Source organism: Convolutriloba macropyga, chromosome 5, assembly GCF_964194025.1.
Source record: "Convolutriloba macropyga chromosome 5, txConMacr16.3, whole genome shotgun sequence".
Lineage (NCBI taxonomy): Eukaryota > Metazoa > Xenacoelomorpha > Acoela > Convolutidae > Convolutriloba > Convolutriloba macropyga.
In genome coordinates, this window is record NC_134472.1 from 66,447,708 (window position 1) to 66,467,333 (window position 19,626).

Here is a 19,626-nt window from a genome sequence, read left to right on the forward strand (position 1 = left end):
GTGCAAACAATTTCCCCACTGAGTGGGGGGCACAAATCGAAAGTACACACAACTGCATAAACAAAACCAAACAAATCTCATCATAATCAGCACGAGTACCGCAAAACATTTTAAAGAGTTATCAATCATATAGAAACTTCCGGTTAGCTCAAATTTTAGAGACTAAAATTTAAAAAAGCCTGACATATAGAAACCTATAAAATTCGAAGTATGCCTCGCGTCATATTTTCTTAAGAAATGTACCCATTAGTTTTGTATGATTTCAGAGGAAATCATTAAACACAATAGTTGAGCAGCCGTGGAAGAAACATGGGCGCTTTGCCCAAATAACAAAAAGGTGAGTTCTTTATGAAAATTTCCAGAGTATATGGTGGTTGAGTTGCATTCGCACGCACGCACGCACGCACGCACGCACGCACGCACGCACGCACGCACGCACGCACGCACGCACGCACGCACGCACGCACGCACGCACGCACGCACGCACACACACACACACACACACACACACACACACACACACACACACACACACACACACACACACGCAAACACACACACACACACACACACACACCTACACTCATACACACTTTTTCCGGGTAACGACCTTGTACACATTATCCACTAAATTAATATTGTAGTTTACATGTTTTGAAATTAGATTTATAGGAGTAGGAGTAAAAAATTTAACACTTAAAGTGCTTTTTGTTCTCATCTGTTTTCAGATAAAAGGCCCTTCATAATTATGTAACTATTGGATATTTATCAGCTGTAAAAAAAGTGCCCGTAATTGTATAAATTACGTGCAAGTTTTGATCTCTGTATCATCTATCAAATCTGAGATTTCATTTTTATTGTCATATTGTATATATATATATATATATATATAATATATATATATATATATATATATATATGTCTGGTAAACATTTCATATTCTATCTACATCGCATTTTGCAACCAACGTCTGCTGGAAAGACGCTATTGAATATTCTGGCATTCTTAGTTGATGACAGTGCGTAGCGGCGTTTAATCATCCCCCACCCCTTCCCTCCAACCCCCTTCCATTCGGTTAAGTATTTGAGTTTTATCTCAAATACTTAAGATAGTAAAAGTTGCACCCGCACTTTGGCCTACAAAAAATATACACTCACTAAGTTACATCTTCTATGCTATCTTATAATTCCTTTTTGTTGTCTGATTTGGATGATTTTTAATTTTTACTCAGTGAAAGCTAATTATAACCTAAATCAATATATTCTAAGGAAGCATAAGATAGCTTAGTATCAGCCCTACTTGAGGAGACCGAACAAAAACGACAAAAATTTGTACGAAATCTTTGATATCTTTGGTTTCAAACAAAAGAAAATGTCCCTACGTTCGGTGTGTTCAGTGTTGTCGGATTCGAACGTAGGAAAGATTCGGTATGTTCGGTTTTAGAAGATTCGGTTTGTTCGGTGTTTAAACGTAAGAGATCGTTCGTAAGTTTGGCAAAAGATCATTGGTATATTCGTTTTTAGACGTTAAAAAACTGTCGATATTTATTTAGAGAAAAATTCTGAAAGAATGTGTAAAATTATTGAAAATTCTTCGTTAGCTCGTACACAAAACTAAGGGGGCGAAAATAAACTTCTCGATTATTTTTGAATCCAAAGTTCCTTCACTTTCTGAACATTGACGAGAATTGTGTTGATTATTTCACATTTACTGATATTTAACATATTTTCTTGAAGAGTTTTAAGAAAAATGTTTGACGGTTGTTTACCTTTGAACCCAACCATGGAGACCGCTTCCTGTTTGGTCTGCTAGATTAATCTGCTCTTAAAACCCAGAAGATGAAAGTTCATGGTATTTCCATCAACGATACAAAATCTCTATTACGTTTAAAAAACGATCGGACCGAATTTCTGTTACCTTCGAAAAACGATGGTATCGAAAATCCCTTACTTTTGAAAAACGCCAATACCGAAATTTTTTTGTGTTAAGTACGAAGCGAAAATGATGATGCAGAACAAAAACTTGTGGAAACTTTTGTCAGTTTTGGCTGGAAAAAAACGACGATACTGACGATTTCTTATGTTTAGAAACTAAATATTTCTCGAGACAGTCTTGTCTTACTGTCAGTCTTGCTGTCTCAATTGAGTTTTTTTCTCTTGCTAAGATCTGGTTGCTTGGTAAAAGTGCTCAGATCCCTCCGGTCATTTTCAATCCCCCCGGTCATTTGTCGCCCGGTATGGTAGGCATCCCCATTTGGAGAGCGCGTTCTTTTCCCTAGCAACACATTACGAATATGTATGAAACGTGCGTGTGGGGTGCAAATAGTATGCACCGAATAAGGCGCTGATGTCACAACCGCAAAACATACCAAAATATTTAACCTAAAAATTTGGCTTATAATAAATTGCGCAGAAAATAGACGTTTAGGTTATCTTAGGAATCGACAAACTCGTATATGTTAAACAATTGAACACTGTCGGACTATGGAATTTCGTAGGTGGAACAAATTTGCAATAACTGAATTTAAAAAAACGAAGAAGAAAAAACATGGCCTCTTGACAGAAGGTTTCAGAGATTTACAGGAGTGTTCTGATCATCAGATATCTCCAGTAAATCAAAAATTTCTACTTAAAATTATCATTTTGTTATTCTGTCATTTTCAACAACTTAATTCATTTTACCTAATTATAAACGATTTTAATCTGCCTGAGACACTCCATATCTCAACAGTTAATGAGTCAGCAATTGTTTTGGTCACAAAAAAACAAAAAATTTCTACAAAACAAAACCATTTTGGTGTTTATGGTAAAACTGTTTTTCTCTTTAGTGCCTTTTCTCTTCGCTCTTTTGCCAACTCATACAACGACGAATCAACAGAGAAGGAAGCTGCTGACCTACAAAGACAAATCACACTTCATCGCTGCTGAAATCAACGAGAAAGAACAACGTGTGGTGCGATCTAGCAATGAATCTAGATGCAACAACGCCCCATTTTTATGAGACATGAAAGTTTGAATGATAACGGCATAGGAGGTGAAAAATTGATGGGAAGCATTCTCAAGAGTGAATTCACACCGTCGAGACGCCGATGGCTCGATCGCAGTAAAAAGGTTCTGAAGATAAGAACAATTTCGTCAACGGGGCACAGGAGATACTCACAGGGCTACAAGAAGAAAAGGAAGCAATCTTGGAGACCCTCTTCAATGCCTTGGTTGTTAAAGGTCTGCAAATTGTTTATGAAAACTTGGTTATACCACAGAGCCTCATAACGGTGAAAGAATTGTCATATAAAAAAAGTTGCAGAAGTTCCGGGCGAGCACAAGAGTAAAAAAGGAGAAAATGGTTTAATAGCACTGACAGTGAAGTGTGAATTCGAAAAGGGGCCGGGAAAGAAAACTGCTGTGTGTGGTATTCCTGGACACTTTCCCAAAAAGAGCAGGAGGACGGAGACAGCGCAATGTAGCACTTTTGTTGAGAAGGGTCGCATTGACAGGTCTTGCAAGAGACAAATAGCTGTAGGCAAAGAAACATCAGTTACAATGGGTGCAACATTGGCTATACCAGACGTCTAATAATGTGTAGCCCTTACACAGTGGAAAATAACAAGCAAGATATTGGACAGATATTACGCAGAACAGATATATGATGTGGCAGAGAACAGATATAACAGGTATTGGCACTATGTGTTCTGTGTAATATATAAGATATTACACAGAACACTTAGTGCCAAATATTTATGCCTTCCTCGGCTTTGCGTTGATCCAATTATTGGTCAAAATCCCAATAGAAAAGCCTTCCAGTGTTTTGCGCCGAAGATATGTAAAGATCAACATACCCTCAAACAACGGGCAATTCCAAAGTGAAATTAAATCTGTTTTGTGTGTGCCTGACTTTTCAACGAACCCCACATCAGTCTCAAAATGAATGGAGTTTTGACATAGCTTGAGTATCAACAAAAGCAGCAGCTGCTTGAAACTCCGAAAAAAACTGGTATAAAATTAAAAGAACACAATACATTGTTTTACTTAACTTCCAGCGGCCATGCAATCAAATAGACTTGCAGAGGCGTTAAGTTTAAAAGCGCAAAAGAAGTAGAAAGAAGTGGCACATACAACTGTGCGGTTTGATTCAAGTGAATAAGGCCAGAGAAGAACCACAGGATGTGGGGGAACACGATGGTGTATGCAATGTTTGCTCTCACACCAAGATCTTAAACACGCCTGTACCGAGAGAGGCAGAGACTCAAGCTGAAGGGAAGCTGGAGAGGGTGTTCAGAAACATTATGGCATCTTTCAGAGTGGAATGAATATCAGGGTTCTAATTATACATTGTGGTTGCAGACCAATTTTATTCACAATATGTGTTTGTGGACATCGTTAAGGCAAAGAATGAAGCACTGACTAGCCCAAACAGTTTTTTCTCAGAGCAGAGGAACCCAAAAAATTGAGACAATGAAATGCAATATAACTACTCTCAGAGCAATTCGAGACGTACTGCTTGAATGCAGGCAATCTACTGGAACAAACCACATCAGAGGAGTCACAACAGATCGGTTTAACTGAGGTGCAGCAAGATATTGTTGGTGATGGCAAACTGTTTTGCTCATTTACTCAAAACATCCTAAAATAAATTGGGAGCCTCAATTCTTTTTGCAGCAAGAATCAGAAAATTGTGAGTCGAGCAAAAAATGATGCCTAGATTGATCAAACTTGAACTCAAGGCACTGGCTGGAAAGTTTGTTGGGTATAATGAAGGCAACAATTCATATCTCGTGTCCCAAAGACACGCAACGTGACGGCCTTGGAGATGCGACCTTCAAGTTTTCTGAGGTCGACACAGCCATGGACAGTGAACGTGCCGACGCCTGTCCTGCTGAATGATAGGTCAAAACAACTGAAGGCCTGACGCCCAGGCCTCGGACATTGAGGAAGTAGCCATATATTAAGGATCTGAAGCAACCAGAGGTAGTCACAGGGGACTCATAGACACTATATAATAACGACACACAAGATTTCTTACCCTCAGGGAGAGATGCCTTCTATGAGGATGCATAAGAACAACTGGGCAGTGCAGAGCCCGGACGAAAGACACGAGCAGGGAATGTTTCGCATTTTTTGTAGAAATCAAGGTCTATCTTGCTGTGACAGAGGGCAGGCTATTTGGAAGCCAAAGTTGTCTATGGAGGAAACCCAGGTGGTGATTGGGACCAATGACACCAGTCATGAAGGCTGAGGGCAAGCTCAATTTACTCCACGAAAGTGATAATTGGGACCTAGTGACACCACCTAAAGAATCGAAGGTTTTTCCGGGCCATTGGGTCTACAAAGTGAAGTTGAGACCCAGTAGTTAAATTGATGAATACAAATCATTGGAAAGACCGGACTAGTTTGAGACTATTGCCTCTACCTGGAAGCAGGAGATTTTTAGAAATCTACATCAATTATCACCAAAACCAGGCCATGTGATGCACCAGTTTGATGTCAAGACGGCTTTCCTTCTGTCAGCAAAAAAAATTATCTCGAACAGCCGGAGAAATTTTTACAAGAGGATTAGATGGAGAGAAGTTTTGACTGAATAGCAATCATTTTCTGGTTTCAGGCAGGATGCTAAAATCTGGAACAGCCAGGTGACAATTCCTTCAAACTGGCTTGAGTTTACGACATTGTAGTAGCATACAGAAGCATGACAGTGATCTCCAATGTCAAGAAGGCTCCAGATGTAACTTTTCAAAATCAAGCAGAGGGAACCTAAACCGGTTTTATGATCTCATAGTCAGACGAAAAGCGTGCAAGTAGAGAACAATCTTGAGCGATATTAAATGGAACAGTTTAAATCCTGAAGAACTCCTGTTGACTAGAGTTGAACTCCAGTTGATTGGATCAGGTCTTTCTCTGGTCAAGCGGACAAGGCCAAAAAAGATGTTCACAGTCCATTTTGTTTCCAGACCCATTAACAAACGAACAAATCAAAAATTCATTAATAAGAACTCTTTACGATACTTTCAAGTTTCAGAAGGTTTGAAGCACAAAAGAATCATCACGTTTACTTACCAAGAGAGGCTAGCGTTTGCTTATGGGGGGATATGATGCAGACTGGTCTGGTGATGTGAAGGAAAGAAAATCAATAAAGGGACACATTTTCAACTCCAACGGTTGTCGCTCACTACTGAGGTGTGGTGTAAAGCAGAAAGCTGGTGTTGCACTCTTGTCATCGGAGTTAGAGCAACAGGGCGTGGCACCAATTGTTCAGGAAACACTCAAACTGAATAAAAATATGAGAGCCTTTTGATGTCCAGCAGAATTGTCACGTAGCAGTTGAGGAATACAACCAGAGTTGAAGTAAACTGTGGCTCAAGCCATTCAAGCCAAGTCCAAGAGGGGAAAGCACAGCGATACAAAATTTCACTTCATTTGACACAAGATGGAGGACGGGACCGTCTCAGTTCATTACGTTACTACTAGCCAAAATGGCAGTGGGCACCTTTCTGAAGTCCATACCTGTATCGAAGCTGGAAACTTTCAGATAACATTGGATGGGAACATATGCTACGAAATCAGACTGGGGTATTAGCAGTTCAAATCAAACTCATGTCTTAAAATTAGTAAGGCATTTTGTTAGAAATTTTAAATTGGCCAGTTTTCATCTGACAAAAATTATTCATATCACTCAACTGATATAAAGGAAAATTTAAGAAATCTTCTTTCAATCAAAACCCGATGCTGTGGTTGGAACTCTATCTTGATTTATTTCTCATTCATAATTGGTAATTATGCAACTATCTGATTTTTGAGCCTTTTGCCATCCCCAAAATCAAATCACCATCTTGATCTAATAATCAGATTTATCCTGTAATTTTCGAAGTTCTACTGTAAAATATCATTTGTTATTCTATAATTGTTGAGAAACGAAACACGTGCACATTCGTGACGAACAACCAAAGAATTGTCAGCAACAACAAGCAATTAACGACATTGCGGACAGAAATCACGTTTTTGCATAAAAAGGTCCAAAACAAAACGAAAGCATATAAGACTGTTGTTAATTCATCGAAATGATAACCCGATCCCATTCTTGAGCAGGACCTCATCCAAAAGTTTAAAGACCGCGGAAAAGTTCATTTCGTTTTGAATTAAATTATTGTTTTCTGTACATAAATGATAAAGCATTAAAACCTCATCACAGCAATTAAAACAGTAAAAAAAATTAGTTCATTGAACGTGACGCAAACGATCGATGCAAGCGAATGAATTCAAACCGCACAAAATTATCTCGAACAGCCGGAGAAATTTTTACAAGAGGATTAGATGGAGAGAAGTTTTGACTGAATAGCAATCATTTTCTGGCTTCAGGCAGGATGCTAAAATCTGGAACAGCCAGGTGACAATTCCTTCAAACTGGCTTGAGTTTACGACATTGTAGTAGCATACAGAAGCATGACAGTGATCTCCAATGTCAAGAAGGCTCCAGATGTAACTTTTCAAAATCAAGCAGAGGGAACCTAAACCGGTTTTATGATCTCATAGTCAGACGAAAAGCGTGCAAGTAGAGAACAATCTTGAGCGATATTAAATGGAACAGTTTAAATCCTGAAGAACTCCTGTTGACTAGAGTTGAACTCCAGTTGATTGGATCAGGTCTTTCTCTGGTCAAGCGGACAAGGCCAAAAAAGATGTTCACAGTCCATTTTGTTTCCAGACCCATTAACAAACGAACAAATCAAAAAGTCATTAATAAGAACTCTTTACGATACTTTCAAGTTTCAGAAGGTTTGAAGCACAAAAGAATCATCACGTTTACTTACACAAGAGAGGCTAGCGTTTGCTTATGGGGGGATATGATGCAGACTGGTCTGGTGATGTGAAGGAAAGAAAATCAATAAAGGGACACATTTTCAACTCCAACGGTTGTCGCTCACTACTGAGGTGTGGTGTAAAGCAGAAAGCTGGTGTTGCACTCTTGTCATCGGAGTTAGAGCAACAGGGCGTGGCACCAATTGTTCAGGAAACACTCAAACTGAATAAAAATATGAGAGCCTTTTGATGTCCAGCAGAATTGTCACGTAGCAGTTGAGGAATACAACCAGAGTTGCAGTAAACTGTGGCTCAAGCCATTCAAGCCAAGTCCAAGAGGGGAAAGTACAGCGATACAAAATTTCACTTCATTTGACACAAGATGGAGGACGGGACCGTCTCAGTTCATTACGTTACTACTAGCCAAAATGGCAGTGGGCACCTTTCTGAAGTCCATACCTGTATCGAAGCTGGAAACTTTCAGATAACATTGGATGGGAACATATGCTACGAAATCAGACTGGGGTATTAGCAGTTCAAATCAAACTCATGTCTTAAAATTAGTAAGGCATTTTGTTAGAAATTTTAAATTGGCCAGTTTTCATCTGACAAAAATTATTCATATCACTCAACTGATATAAAGGAAAATTTAAGAAATCTTCTTTCAATCAAAACCCGATGCTGTGGTTGGAACTCTATCTTGATTTATTTCTCATTCATAATTGGTAATTATGCAACTATCTGATTTTTGAGCCTTTTGCCATCCCCAAAATCAAATCACCATCTTGATCTTATAATCAGATTTATCCTGTAATTTTCGAAGTTCTACTGTAAAATATCATTTGTTATTCTATAATTGTTGAGAAACGAAACACGTGCACATTCGTGACGAACAACCAAAGAATTGTCAGCAACAACAAGCAATTAACGACATTGCGGACAGAAATCACGTTTTTGCATAAAAAGGTCCAAAACAAAACGAAAGCATATAAGACTGTTGTTAATTCATCGAAATGATAACCCGATCCCATTTTTGAGCAGGACCTCATCCAAAAGTTTAAAGACCGCGGAAAAGTTCATTTCGTTTTGAATTAAATTATTGTTTTCTGTACATAAATGATAAAGCATTAAAACCTCATCACAGCAATTAAAACAGTAAAAAAAATTAGTTCATTGAACGTGACGCAAACGATCGATGCAAGCGAATGAATTCAAACCGCACATTTTTTTCTTACTATTTGAAGAATCTCCTTGATAGTTTCCTTGCTCTATTACTTTTTTAGATCTTGTATTTTATTTTTATACTAATATCATATAAGTTTGTGTAATTGGAAAAAAACCATTCAGTTTTTCCGTTTACTAAAACATTATTTGGATAGTTTTTTGATGTAACTGCTTGTAGATGATACACCACGCAGATCCATAGTAGGAAAAATCAACAAATTATCAATTAGAAAAATCTAAACTCATACTCTTTCATTTCTTACAATTATTTTCTCGAATAAAACAAACTTAAACTTCGCCAATATAACCAAATGTTAACTATATATATGTTAACCTACATAATTGAAGTCACTGCATATCATTTGTAAAAACATAAGGACAGTTAAAAATTTCATGTTTGCCTGTCCGTTAATAAATGTAGAAGTAAGACGTCCGCAAACAGTCTAATTCATGGAGGCAGGCAATGAAATTTGTCTGGGTGACTCGATCAATCGCAGCAAGCCAATGAATTAAAAATGTACAATTTAACACACACAGGAAAAAATTTCCAATCGGTTTTGCTTTTCCTAATGTAAAAATGCTTGGAAACTATTGAGCATCACACAAATTGTTATTATTATTGTTTATAATTGTTTTGATAGACAATCTACTTGAATTTAGTTGATTTTTTGTTAGATAATTGAAATTTGGAAACAGTTTTGACAAAACATGAAACAGATGTTTTCATAGATGAGCTTAGATACATTTATTATTTTACAACAACCCCATGTTTGCGTCCCTGCCCAAAACAAGTCTGTGTAATCAACTCTTAAACAAAATTTAAAAAATTGAACTGCAAAATTTTTTCCGTAGTCGAGATGTCGCTGCCATTCATCGCAAAATTATGTGTGATAAGCGGTGAATGCGGTGAAAAAAAACTTTATCGCCCGGTAGCGGTGAAATTACATAAATTAACCGCTAAATTTAACGGTAAAATAACATAAATTCACTGCGTTGAAAAAAAAGTGTCCAAATTATGTGAGATAAGCGGTGAATGCGTTGAAATTGCATAAATTCACCGCTTAACTTAGTTGTGAACTTACATAAATTCACCGCTTAGAAAAAAGTGTCAAAAAGATGTAAGATTAGGGGTAATTTCAGGTCGGTAAAACGATGTAAGATAAGTGGTAATGGGGAGTAAGGGAGGAATTGCGTTATTGAACCCCCTAAAAACGACCCTTACGTTAAATGTTTTTTGACATTTTTTCAAAGCAGTGATCCTACACAAAATCAGCAGTAATTTGTAGTACGCAATAAAATGTGGTGAACTTTTTAAGTTCACCGCTTACAGTAGCGGTGAATTTACATAATTTCACCGCATTTCACTGCAAAATTATGTACTATGTATTATGTATTATGTACAAAATTATGTATTATCTTACATTTTTTTCCGATTTTTCCTCGACCCAGGTTGCCGTCAACTTGTACACTCTTGATATCGATGACGGAAGATAAAAAATGACAGCCACAAATTTTTTTCTCTTTCGTGTATAAGAAAATTTGTTTTAAGTATAAATCAATATTACCTTCCCCATTGCTAACAATATCTGTTTATTAGCTCTCTAACGAAGTTTATGTTAATTATATTAGTCCTGTGGTCTTCTTTATGCGAAGTTTTCTTCTCACTCGTTTGAATTTTGGTCCTCGAAAGTGTGATAAACAGGTATCGCTCGGATGGCATTAAGTGGCCGAGCAGCACTCGTACAGTTTTACGCCTTATTGGTCTCTAAGTATGCGAATAAAAAAAAATAATTTGAGGCAACAATTTCAGACAATTTCAAAGTCGGATCCCCCTCTGGTCCAGCTCTCCCACAAACCTACCCCCATCTCTTGACCCCTCATCGCTTTACCCCCTGACTCCACTCCCACTCACCTGGTGCATCCCCAAGACCCAGCTGGCTACTAAAAAAGTCCCCCGAGCGCCCTTCGTTTGAGAACAATTCACTCGACGTTAGTCAGCCACGTTTTAAAATTTTGTTAACAATCACTTCTAAAACAATAATTTTGTTTTAATCTGTATAATTGATCATGTCGATCACATTTTCATCTCAAAATAACTGCTTTTGCCAAAAAACTAGTTTGCGTTACATCCAAATTGTATGGTTATCCCTAAAAAAGCTGCTACAAGCAAACCGATTTTCTGTATTTAAAACACAATGAAAAAACATAAAATCAACCAGAATTTTTTTGCGCTAACTAGACTAATTCATATCTTTCGCTAATAATTTCTGGATAAAGCATAGCCAATGACGGTTTGCAATTCTCGTAAGCAATGTTTAAAGTCGCTTTTGGGTTTTCCATTTTGAATTAAGGCAAAATTTCAACATTTCCAGATCAATTTGTTACGACGCAGACACTTTAGACGAAAGAAAAATAAAAAACCCTTGTGTGTTTTGGAAATAATTCCAACCAAAAATGGTTATCTTTTGATTAATATCAATATGGAGATCTTGTGATTCATATCTGTTACAATATTTATTATAGTTTAATTGATATTACTGCACATTGTCTGTTGACTGCAATAGAATTAATAACTTTATAATTGCATAAAAAATCTGTCTTCAAAACAAAGTTACAGGTCAACTAATGACATAAAGAACATTTATATGACATTTAAAAAAAACAACTTGCCTTTCGACAATTTGAGTTAATGCAATATTCTAGCCACAATCATTTTACCCGTATCAACTTAGACATCAGATACCTCTAAGTTTTACTTTTAAAGAAAGTAAATGTAAGTAAAGAAGCGTGCTTCATAGTTTTTCTAAAATTTTACAGCAGAGTTGAAGAGCGGAGCAGATTTTTTTCTCCTTCTTCAATGTTCGCTGTTATGCCCAATGAAAACATTTTTGCCTTAATCTAACTATTATGAATTTTGAAAATAGTTTTCAATTTATCGAATTTTTGAAATTGACTATCGATATTTATTATTTTAAAATTTGGTGCTCAAGCAGTTTGCGGCTAATTGAAATTCAGAGCATGAATTAGACTGGTTATATATTTCATTTAAAATTTTTCTTGAAGACATTTACCTCTTTTTATGTCATTGACTGTAAAATGCATACCAAAACAATTAATAACTGTAAGGCAAAGCGAAGTATGTGCTTAGGCCAAAAATTTGATGACTGTATTTTAAATTTTTTTTCGACACATAACGACGAAATTGATTACACTACATTTTCCCTTAATTAATTTTTATACAATTAGGAAACATGAAAAAATTGAAAAGTGAACGTCACAAACTTTCGATTGAAATGATGATCACAACAAATGAAAACAACTCCCGTTATTGAGTTCTTTTGAATTACAGCTGATTAGAACAGACATCATGAATGTCATGCATTTAATTCAAACGGAAACAAAGAAAAACTGATCAACGGAAATTTCAAGATAGCCCGAAGTGCCCAAAAAAGGAAATTAAATTCGCGAAATAATAATAGCAGGCTAATAATAGCTACTATGACTGGTAAAAAATGATGCTCTCAGTTGCATTCATGTTTTGTTCTTTTTGAGTCGACCCTACGATTTGTCGGAACAAATTGAACGGCCTGAGTTGATATTTTGAGAAATTCTAAAAAAATAATTCAAAAGCAGCACTTACGTTTGCCGAGCTAAGAGAGTTGTTAGCAAAATAAAACGAATAACATGCGCAAAAGATAAGAAAACACAATGCATAACAAATTATGTAACACTTTAAAAAACAAAACTAATTTTAAAAAAATGTTCAGGTATATAGCCATTGCATGCATATATGAAAAAATTTAAAAAAAGTAAAGATAAAAATTTATGAGTAAAAGTCTTGGCATTGAGTAGCGTAGGTGCATAGCTCAGGTGATTAAAAGGACGCTTCTTTGAAAAGTAGACGATTAAAGAAATTGCTATGGCTAACTTTCTACAAATCTTCAAATTTTTTCGTCCAGACTCAATTTTCAGTCACAAATTACTTTTAAAAATTTAGGATTTTCACGTGCTTTTCACTCAGCAACACAATAGCGCGAAACTTTCATTTCGTAGTTCGTAATTATTTTCCATGTCATTAGTTATCCCCAGTTCAGAGGCTTTTTCTGCATTGACGCTTTGTTTTCCATAGTTGGTTTGTTAAGAGTTCAGTATGAAGCAGAGAGATAATGAATGAAAAAGACAGCGCTTGATTTATTTTCACTAATTAGCTTGCAAACGAAAACCATGATTGAAAAACGGTTACATGGTAACATTTTGTCTATTGCAATCATTTGTAAAGTTTGACCATTAATAAAGTTTAGTTCAATAGTTGCTCTCAAACAAAGTTTGTAGAGTTTGTAGAACATGAAATTAGTTTGGATCTTTAAGCAATTTCGGGCTTGATCAAATTTTTGTCGGACCATTTCATTTTTCATCCTCAAAACCAAACAAGGATGCTCGGTGATCAGCGTTGGCACATATTGATCCGACCCCGCTCAGCCACATTTTCAGCTTAATTATTTACCAACTGAGGAAGGCATAGAAAACTTTCAAAAATTCAATTATTTTTCAAAAAAAACTGGTGACAAACTCAAACGTTTCAGTGAACTTAAAAAAAATCAGTTTAGAGAGCCAAGGGTATTTGCCATTAGTAGGAATACGAGAAAAGAAAATCAATAAAATCAAACAACAACGACAAAAATTGAAGACATTCAAAAACTCTCTTTGTAGCAAAACACAATAACAAAGTCTAAATAGCGTCAGGTAAGACATTAACTAAACAAAATAACTAGTTCATTGTTCATCACCAGAAAAAATGCGAATTAATGAGAATCCATATCAAGTAGAAAATTAAACAAGAAAAGCACCTAATTTAAAAATTGAGCTCATTTTTTGTTTTTGAAAAGAATTGGTTACCAAGTGATGAAACCCAAATGATTTGAACTCAAATTTTTAAATATGTTTAAATACGATCATTTAAAGCTCCATTAGCTAAAACAATGATTCCAGTCACTATTGAGTCTTTTAATAGCAATAGATAAAGAAAAAAACAAAATTTCATATAATTTTTGGGGGAAAGCAGTGACAAAGCCGTTAAAACCGTAATCGTTCCCCTAAGAAAAACAAGTATTTGGTTGTGCGTCTGTTGAACGCCAAAAATATGATATGTGACCACTCAATAATGAGACTAGGCAGAGAACAGAGAAGACAAAACCAACGTTAAAAACAACGTTTGTATTTTTCGAAAACATTTAATTTAAAAATTAAAAAATCATTAGCTGTAAATTGCAATAAAAAATAAGTTTGTTCAGTCCTCTAAACCGGGCAATTGAGAATTTTTTGATGAGAATTTGTCCTACGTTTACAAAAGAAATTGTAAACTTCAGACAAAAAATTTCTAAAAAAACCAAAACAACTTCTTTTCTATAAAGCAGCGCTGAAGCCCTTAATCCCATAATAAAATCAATTAAAACATCAGAGGTGTTCAATTTCGCTTTCTTTTTATGCCAGCAACGTGATATGTGACATGTAATTAATGAGACCAGGCAACAAATAGAGCACAAAAGAACAATGATAGTAGGCAACAAATAGACAAAAGAATGAACAAGTTAAAAATTAAAAATAATCTTCCTTATTTCTTGAAAAAATTATTTTTATAAAGTCATGAAAATTATCAGCTACCTAGTAAATTCAGTAAAACCAACTCATGTGTTCCTCCATAAGAACTCAAAAATGAGCCATTGAGACTTCTTATTTTTCAGATATTCTGATACGACTAAAAGTAGAAATCTTCTAGAAGTGAAGATTAGAACTTCTTCTAGAGAACTTCTTCTTCGTGTCGCAGCCGTTATAATCATATCCTGTTCCTTAAAATATATATGTTCAATTGCGCTTAAGTTTTGAACATAAAAAAAGTGAGAAGTGACCTATCAATAGTTTGGTAATGTGACGAGAACAAAAAAAACAACTTGAAAAACATGCAAATGTCAAAAAATCACTCTTTTTGTGAAACTAGTAGCATCAAAGCCCAAAAACAATTACTTAAAGCCTAAAGTCTTACTAGACTTTATAATTTTTTTAAAATAGAACATGCCTTCCTTTGTTCCTGAAAATAAAATGCAAGTTGAGCAAAATACGGAAAAACAGCTGCAAAGCTATTACAATCCATTTTTTAATTTTGAAAACAAACGATTGATTGTAAAATCTAAGCTTCTGGTTAAAAAAAATAAAAACGTTAACTGGCAATTGTATACGAAACCAATTGGACCTGTCAAAAGTGAGTCATTATGTAAATTGTTATGTTCTGTACTGAATATAAAAAGGCGGTAATTTTTTTAGAATAAAAACAGCCACTGAAAATAATGCAGATTATTTTTGGATTTTAGATTTCCACGATCAGACAAAAACTAGCACTGCTATTACTGTTCGTTCATTAGGAAAGAGCAATGGTACCCAATGTAATAGATATAGATATTTGGCAAAAAAGATAAAAGATAATTCAGAAAAAGTGCTGTTTGTACAATTATAGAGTTTTATTAGTTAGAAACGGGCAAGGTTTCAAACGCAGTAAAAAAGAGAGCAAGGATATAAACTAGCCGCTTCTTGAGTTGAAGTATATTGTGTCAGCAATCTTTAGGTATTAAATTCCAGCAACTTTAGGCAAAATTGACTAAGTAATCTTGTTATCGCAATTTTCGATGAAAAAGCTGATTTTTGAAATAAATATCAACAATTTTAGCCAAAAAATTAGATGAAAAAGTTCAGTAAAACTTTTTTCTCTAGAGAACAAACCAACAACATTTTTCGAAAATTTTTATTTTAAAATTTTTTTAGCACAATTATACAAGAAGTACTGGCAAAAATTCCGGAAAATGTGAATAAAAACAAATGAAATCCCTCTATATTTCACCAATTTTAAACCTCGATAACACCCTGTATAAAGCGAAAATCAAAAATATCTTTTTAATTCAATTTCTTACGCAGAACGGGCTTTCAAACGACACCAGTTTCAACTCTTTTCGATGAATATATCGATCGGCCAAAATTGACTGAACAAAAAAACCTATTTGTGTATATAGTTCCTCCCCCCCACTAAAGTGGGTCGGAACAATAAACTGCTAACGCTTGAGGGAATATAGTGTCTGCTCATTGCTCTCGCAAGCTCTTAATGAAACAGATTATAGTGGAGATCAAGTTACACGATGGGTTTCCTTTGAAATTTCTGTACAACTAACGAAATCCCCAATCGATTGGACAGACGTTTCATATAGAGAAAACATAAGAGCATGTAATTAAGTTTTGCACAATATTTTTTTTCAAGTCTAATTTTCACTTTTTCGGTATTAATTTGAAATTTTAAATCCAAATTTAGTCGATTGCTATTTTTCTGCCGAAATGGCAGTTTTTTTTCTATGAAATGGCAGTTTTTTTCTTTAATATTTTCATCATTTTTATATCACTTCCGACCATGTAAATTTGCCGATGAAGCTCCAATAGGCATGAAAGTCACCGATACAAAAAAAGATCTATTTAGGAAAAGTAGACACAATTAGTGCAGGAGCTTGCACAAAAAAATTTTCGAAAAATTGCCGATAGAAATATGAACAAGTATTAGAATCTGCTTTACTGAAAATTTTCCTGATCTCTGTCAGATGAATTTCTCATATTGTGTAGTGAAATAAATATGAACAACAGTTATCTAATTTTCTTTTTTCATCGCCGACTGAAGTAGCACTGACTCTGCAAGGGAAGTATTTATCGTATCTAGATATTTTTTATGTTACATAAAGACTTATGTTTTAAATTATCAAGACTACCCGAGTTGAAAACAAGAGTTGATTTTCAAAATCTTGCAAGAATTTTTCAAGAATCTTCCAAGACGGTTAGTTCTTGAAAACTTCTGGTAAAAACTTTAAGATTAAAGTTCGTTTTTGACTAAAATAGGATCTGTTGGAAATACACATGAACTTTTTTTTTAAAAAAAAAACATTTTTTATATTTTTCGAACTGTTACAGAAGAAACAAATAACAAAACGACCCAACTTTTTCTTTTTTATCATTGCTCCTTTAGTTAGTTAACTTTAATAAAGATATTTTCAGGCGCATCGGTTATCGCATAAATGAAATTGGAAAATCAATTAATTGTATTAACACAGGACCATGCACAGCAATAACTTCATATAATAGTTTATATAAAAATGGAATTGCCCAAATGCATGTACACTGAGGTCAATGCAGTTACCCGTGAAAAGTTCACGATGTCAATTTTGACGACCTCTTAAGGATTTATCACAAATACAAACAAAACTTTGTTTACTAAATTGATATAACTTCGCGATTGAACTGACTGACCCACTAACCTGAACTTGTTGACATTTTCATTTTGTGAATAAAACAAACAAAATTTAGAGTTTATTATAACTATGAGCAAAGGTGTTAATAGTTTAAGATACTTGGTGAAATTTACTAATTATGAGGCAATATAACTTTGTATATATATCTAGAATTTTTTTGTTGAAGATGTTTATTTCCAAAGATTGAAGCTAATTAGCCAAACAGAATGAAAAGCGGATGTTTTGATGGTGAAATGCTTATTGCTATCAGTACGGACTCGTTTACCGGAGCGGAGAAAGAAGGGAATAAAATTGAAAACCAAGGAAAAGGGGGAAATTCTGTTGGGAAAAGAAGGTGCTGTTCCAATTGGTCATAAACAATTCACGCTTGCCTGAACTGTTTTCTTTTCCTCAATTTTTTTTTGAATTCACACATTGGAGGCAAAAAATAGAGAAAGCAAATTTTCAAATATTGCTTTTTTCGGGTCATTTTGTGATAACCAAAAGTAAATAATCTTGTTATGACAAAATAATTACTTGAGACCTGACGTGACATTTCATATTACTTGATGCGAAAAGTTCAATTTTAGCAAAATAGTAAAATAACTAAGCGTGAAAAAAGACAAAACATGTGACACGTGACAACCTAGTTTGTTCATATTAGCTCAAATTGAGATACAATGACTGTCAACTCTCGAGAAAACCTTGAACACTCTCAAAACATTATAAAAAACCACAAATGGGCTTTGTATAGATTTGAGATGTCTGCCTTTTCAATTATAGATTAAATCACGATTGAACAAAGTTGGGTGTATTTGATTTTATCATATAAAGAACAATAAATATACCGGACAATTTCAAAAAAATTTTCCGTATTAAAAAGGCATACCACATATTTGTAGCCAGTATTTTAGAACCAGAATGAAACAAGGAGGCTCAACTATGTGCGTTCGCAAAGAATAATCCGACGCCGCTCATCCATATTTTCGGCCTAATCGTCTACCAAATGAGGAAGAGATAGAAAAGTTTCAGTAATTCAGGTATTTTTAGAAAATAACTGGTGTATGAATAAAAAATTGCGTCAAACTCAAATAACTCAGTGGAATTTTAAAAAAAACCACATTAGAGGGCCATGAAGATTTCTTTATTAAGAATACAAGACAAGACGAACAACAAAATCAAATAACAACATCAAACATTAATAGCATCTGAAACTCGATTTCTATCTCGATTTCTATTTATAGAAAAAGAAAAACTTAACAACAAAGACTAAATAGAATTTAAAAACCTAAACCAAAAAAAAATTAGTTCATTGTTTATCACTAGAAACGACATGGAGCAGTTTTTAATGCGACTTGGTAACAAACAGACAAAAAACGACAAACGCGGCTAACTTAAAAACTACCCCAATAACTTTTGAAACAAATGGTTCCAAAGTAATGAAAACCATTAGACATGAACTGAAATCATTAATTTCGTTTGTAATACAAGTATTTATCACCTCATAAGATTAAACGTTGGTACTTGTCAATATTCAGATTTCATTCATACGACTACAAAAAAAACAAATACAAAAAAATAAAAAACTCAGAAAAATACAGAAAAATAAAAGGAAAAAATTATTCGAGAAAGCTGTGTCAAGGCCGTTTTGACCATGACCTTTGTTTTGCGAATGGGAAATCTTTGCTTGCGCGTTTTAACGTCAATAAAGTGAACCGTGAAAACTCATTAATGAGACTAACAGGCAGACAATGAAAGAGCAGTAGTTAAAAACAACGTTTGCATTTTTCGGAAAAAAAAATAATTTGAAGGTAATGAAAATCAATTGCTGTAAAATGAAAACAAAAGTTAGGTTTGTTTGTTCTTCTAATTAAAACCCTTAAACATTTTTTGACATGAATATGTCTTGCGTCTAGAAAAAGAACGTCAAAGAGACAAACGAATCAAAAAAATATTTTAAATGAAAAACCAACGTCAAAGCCATTAAAAACATATTGAATTAAATCGTAAGAAATGTTCTATTTTGTCTTCCGTTTGTCAGCAGCGTGATTTGTGAACTGTGTTCAACGTGTTTAGGTAACAAATATACAAAAAAGAGCAGAAGTTGCAAAACTAAAAATAAAATTGAAATTAACTCCTTTCAAAGTCATCAAAACTTTCATCGAAAAATTAAAACTATAAAACATGTTCATTTGTGTCTCAAGAAGAAGACTTGTTGACTTGTCATTAATCAGAAAATGTCATACGTTAAAAAAACGTCAAAAAAGACAGAAACCAGAACAAAAAATTCGAATAAACTG

The 19,626-nt window shown here is 34.6% G+C and overlaps 1 protein-coding gene across 1 annotated transcript in view; it reads right to left on the bottom strand.

The window, feature by feature from the left end:
• Positions 1–17,639, bottom strand: part of LOC142340176 (uncharacterized) — a 70,518-nt gene extending 52,879 nt beyond the window's left edge. The window contains exon 1 of the mRNA XM_075390679.1: positions 17,354–17,639. Within this exon, the coding sequence (XP_075246794.1) occupies positions 17,354–17,375 (22 nt within the window). The 5' untranslated portion in view covers positions 17,376–17,639. The remainder of the gene's footprint in view (positions 1–17,353) is intronic.
• Between the last annotated feature and the right edge of the window lie 1,987 nt (positions 17,640–19,626).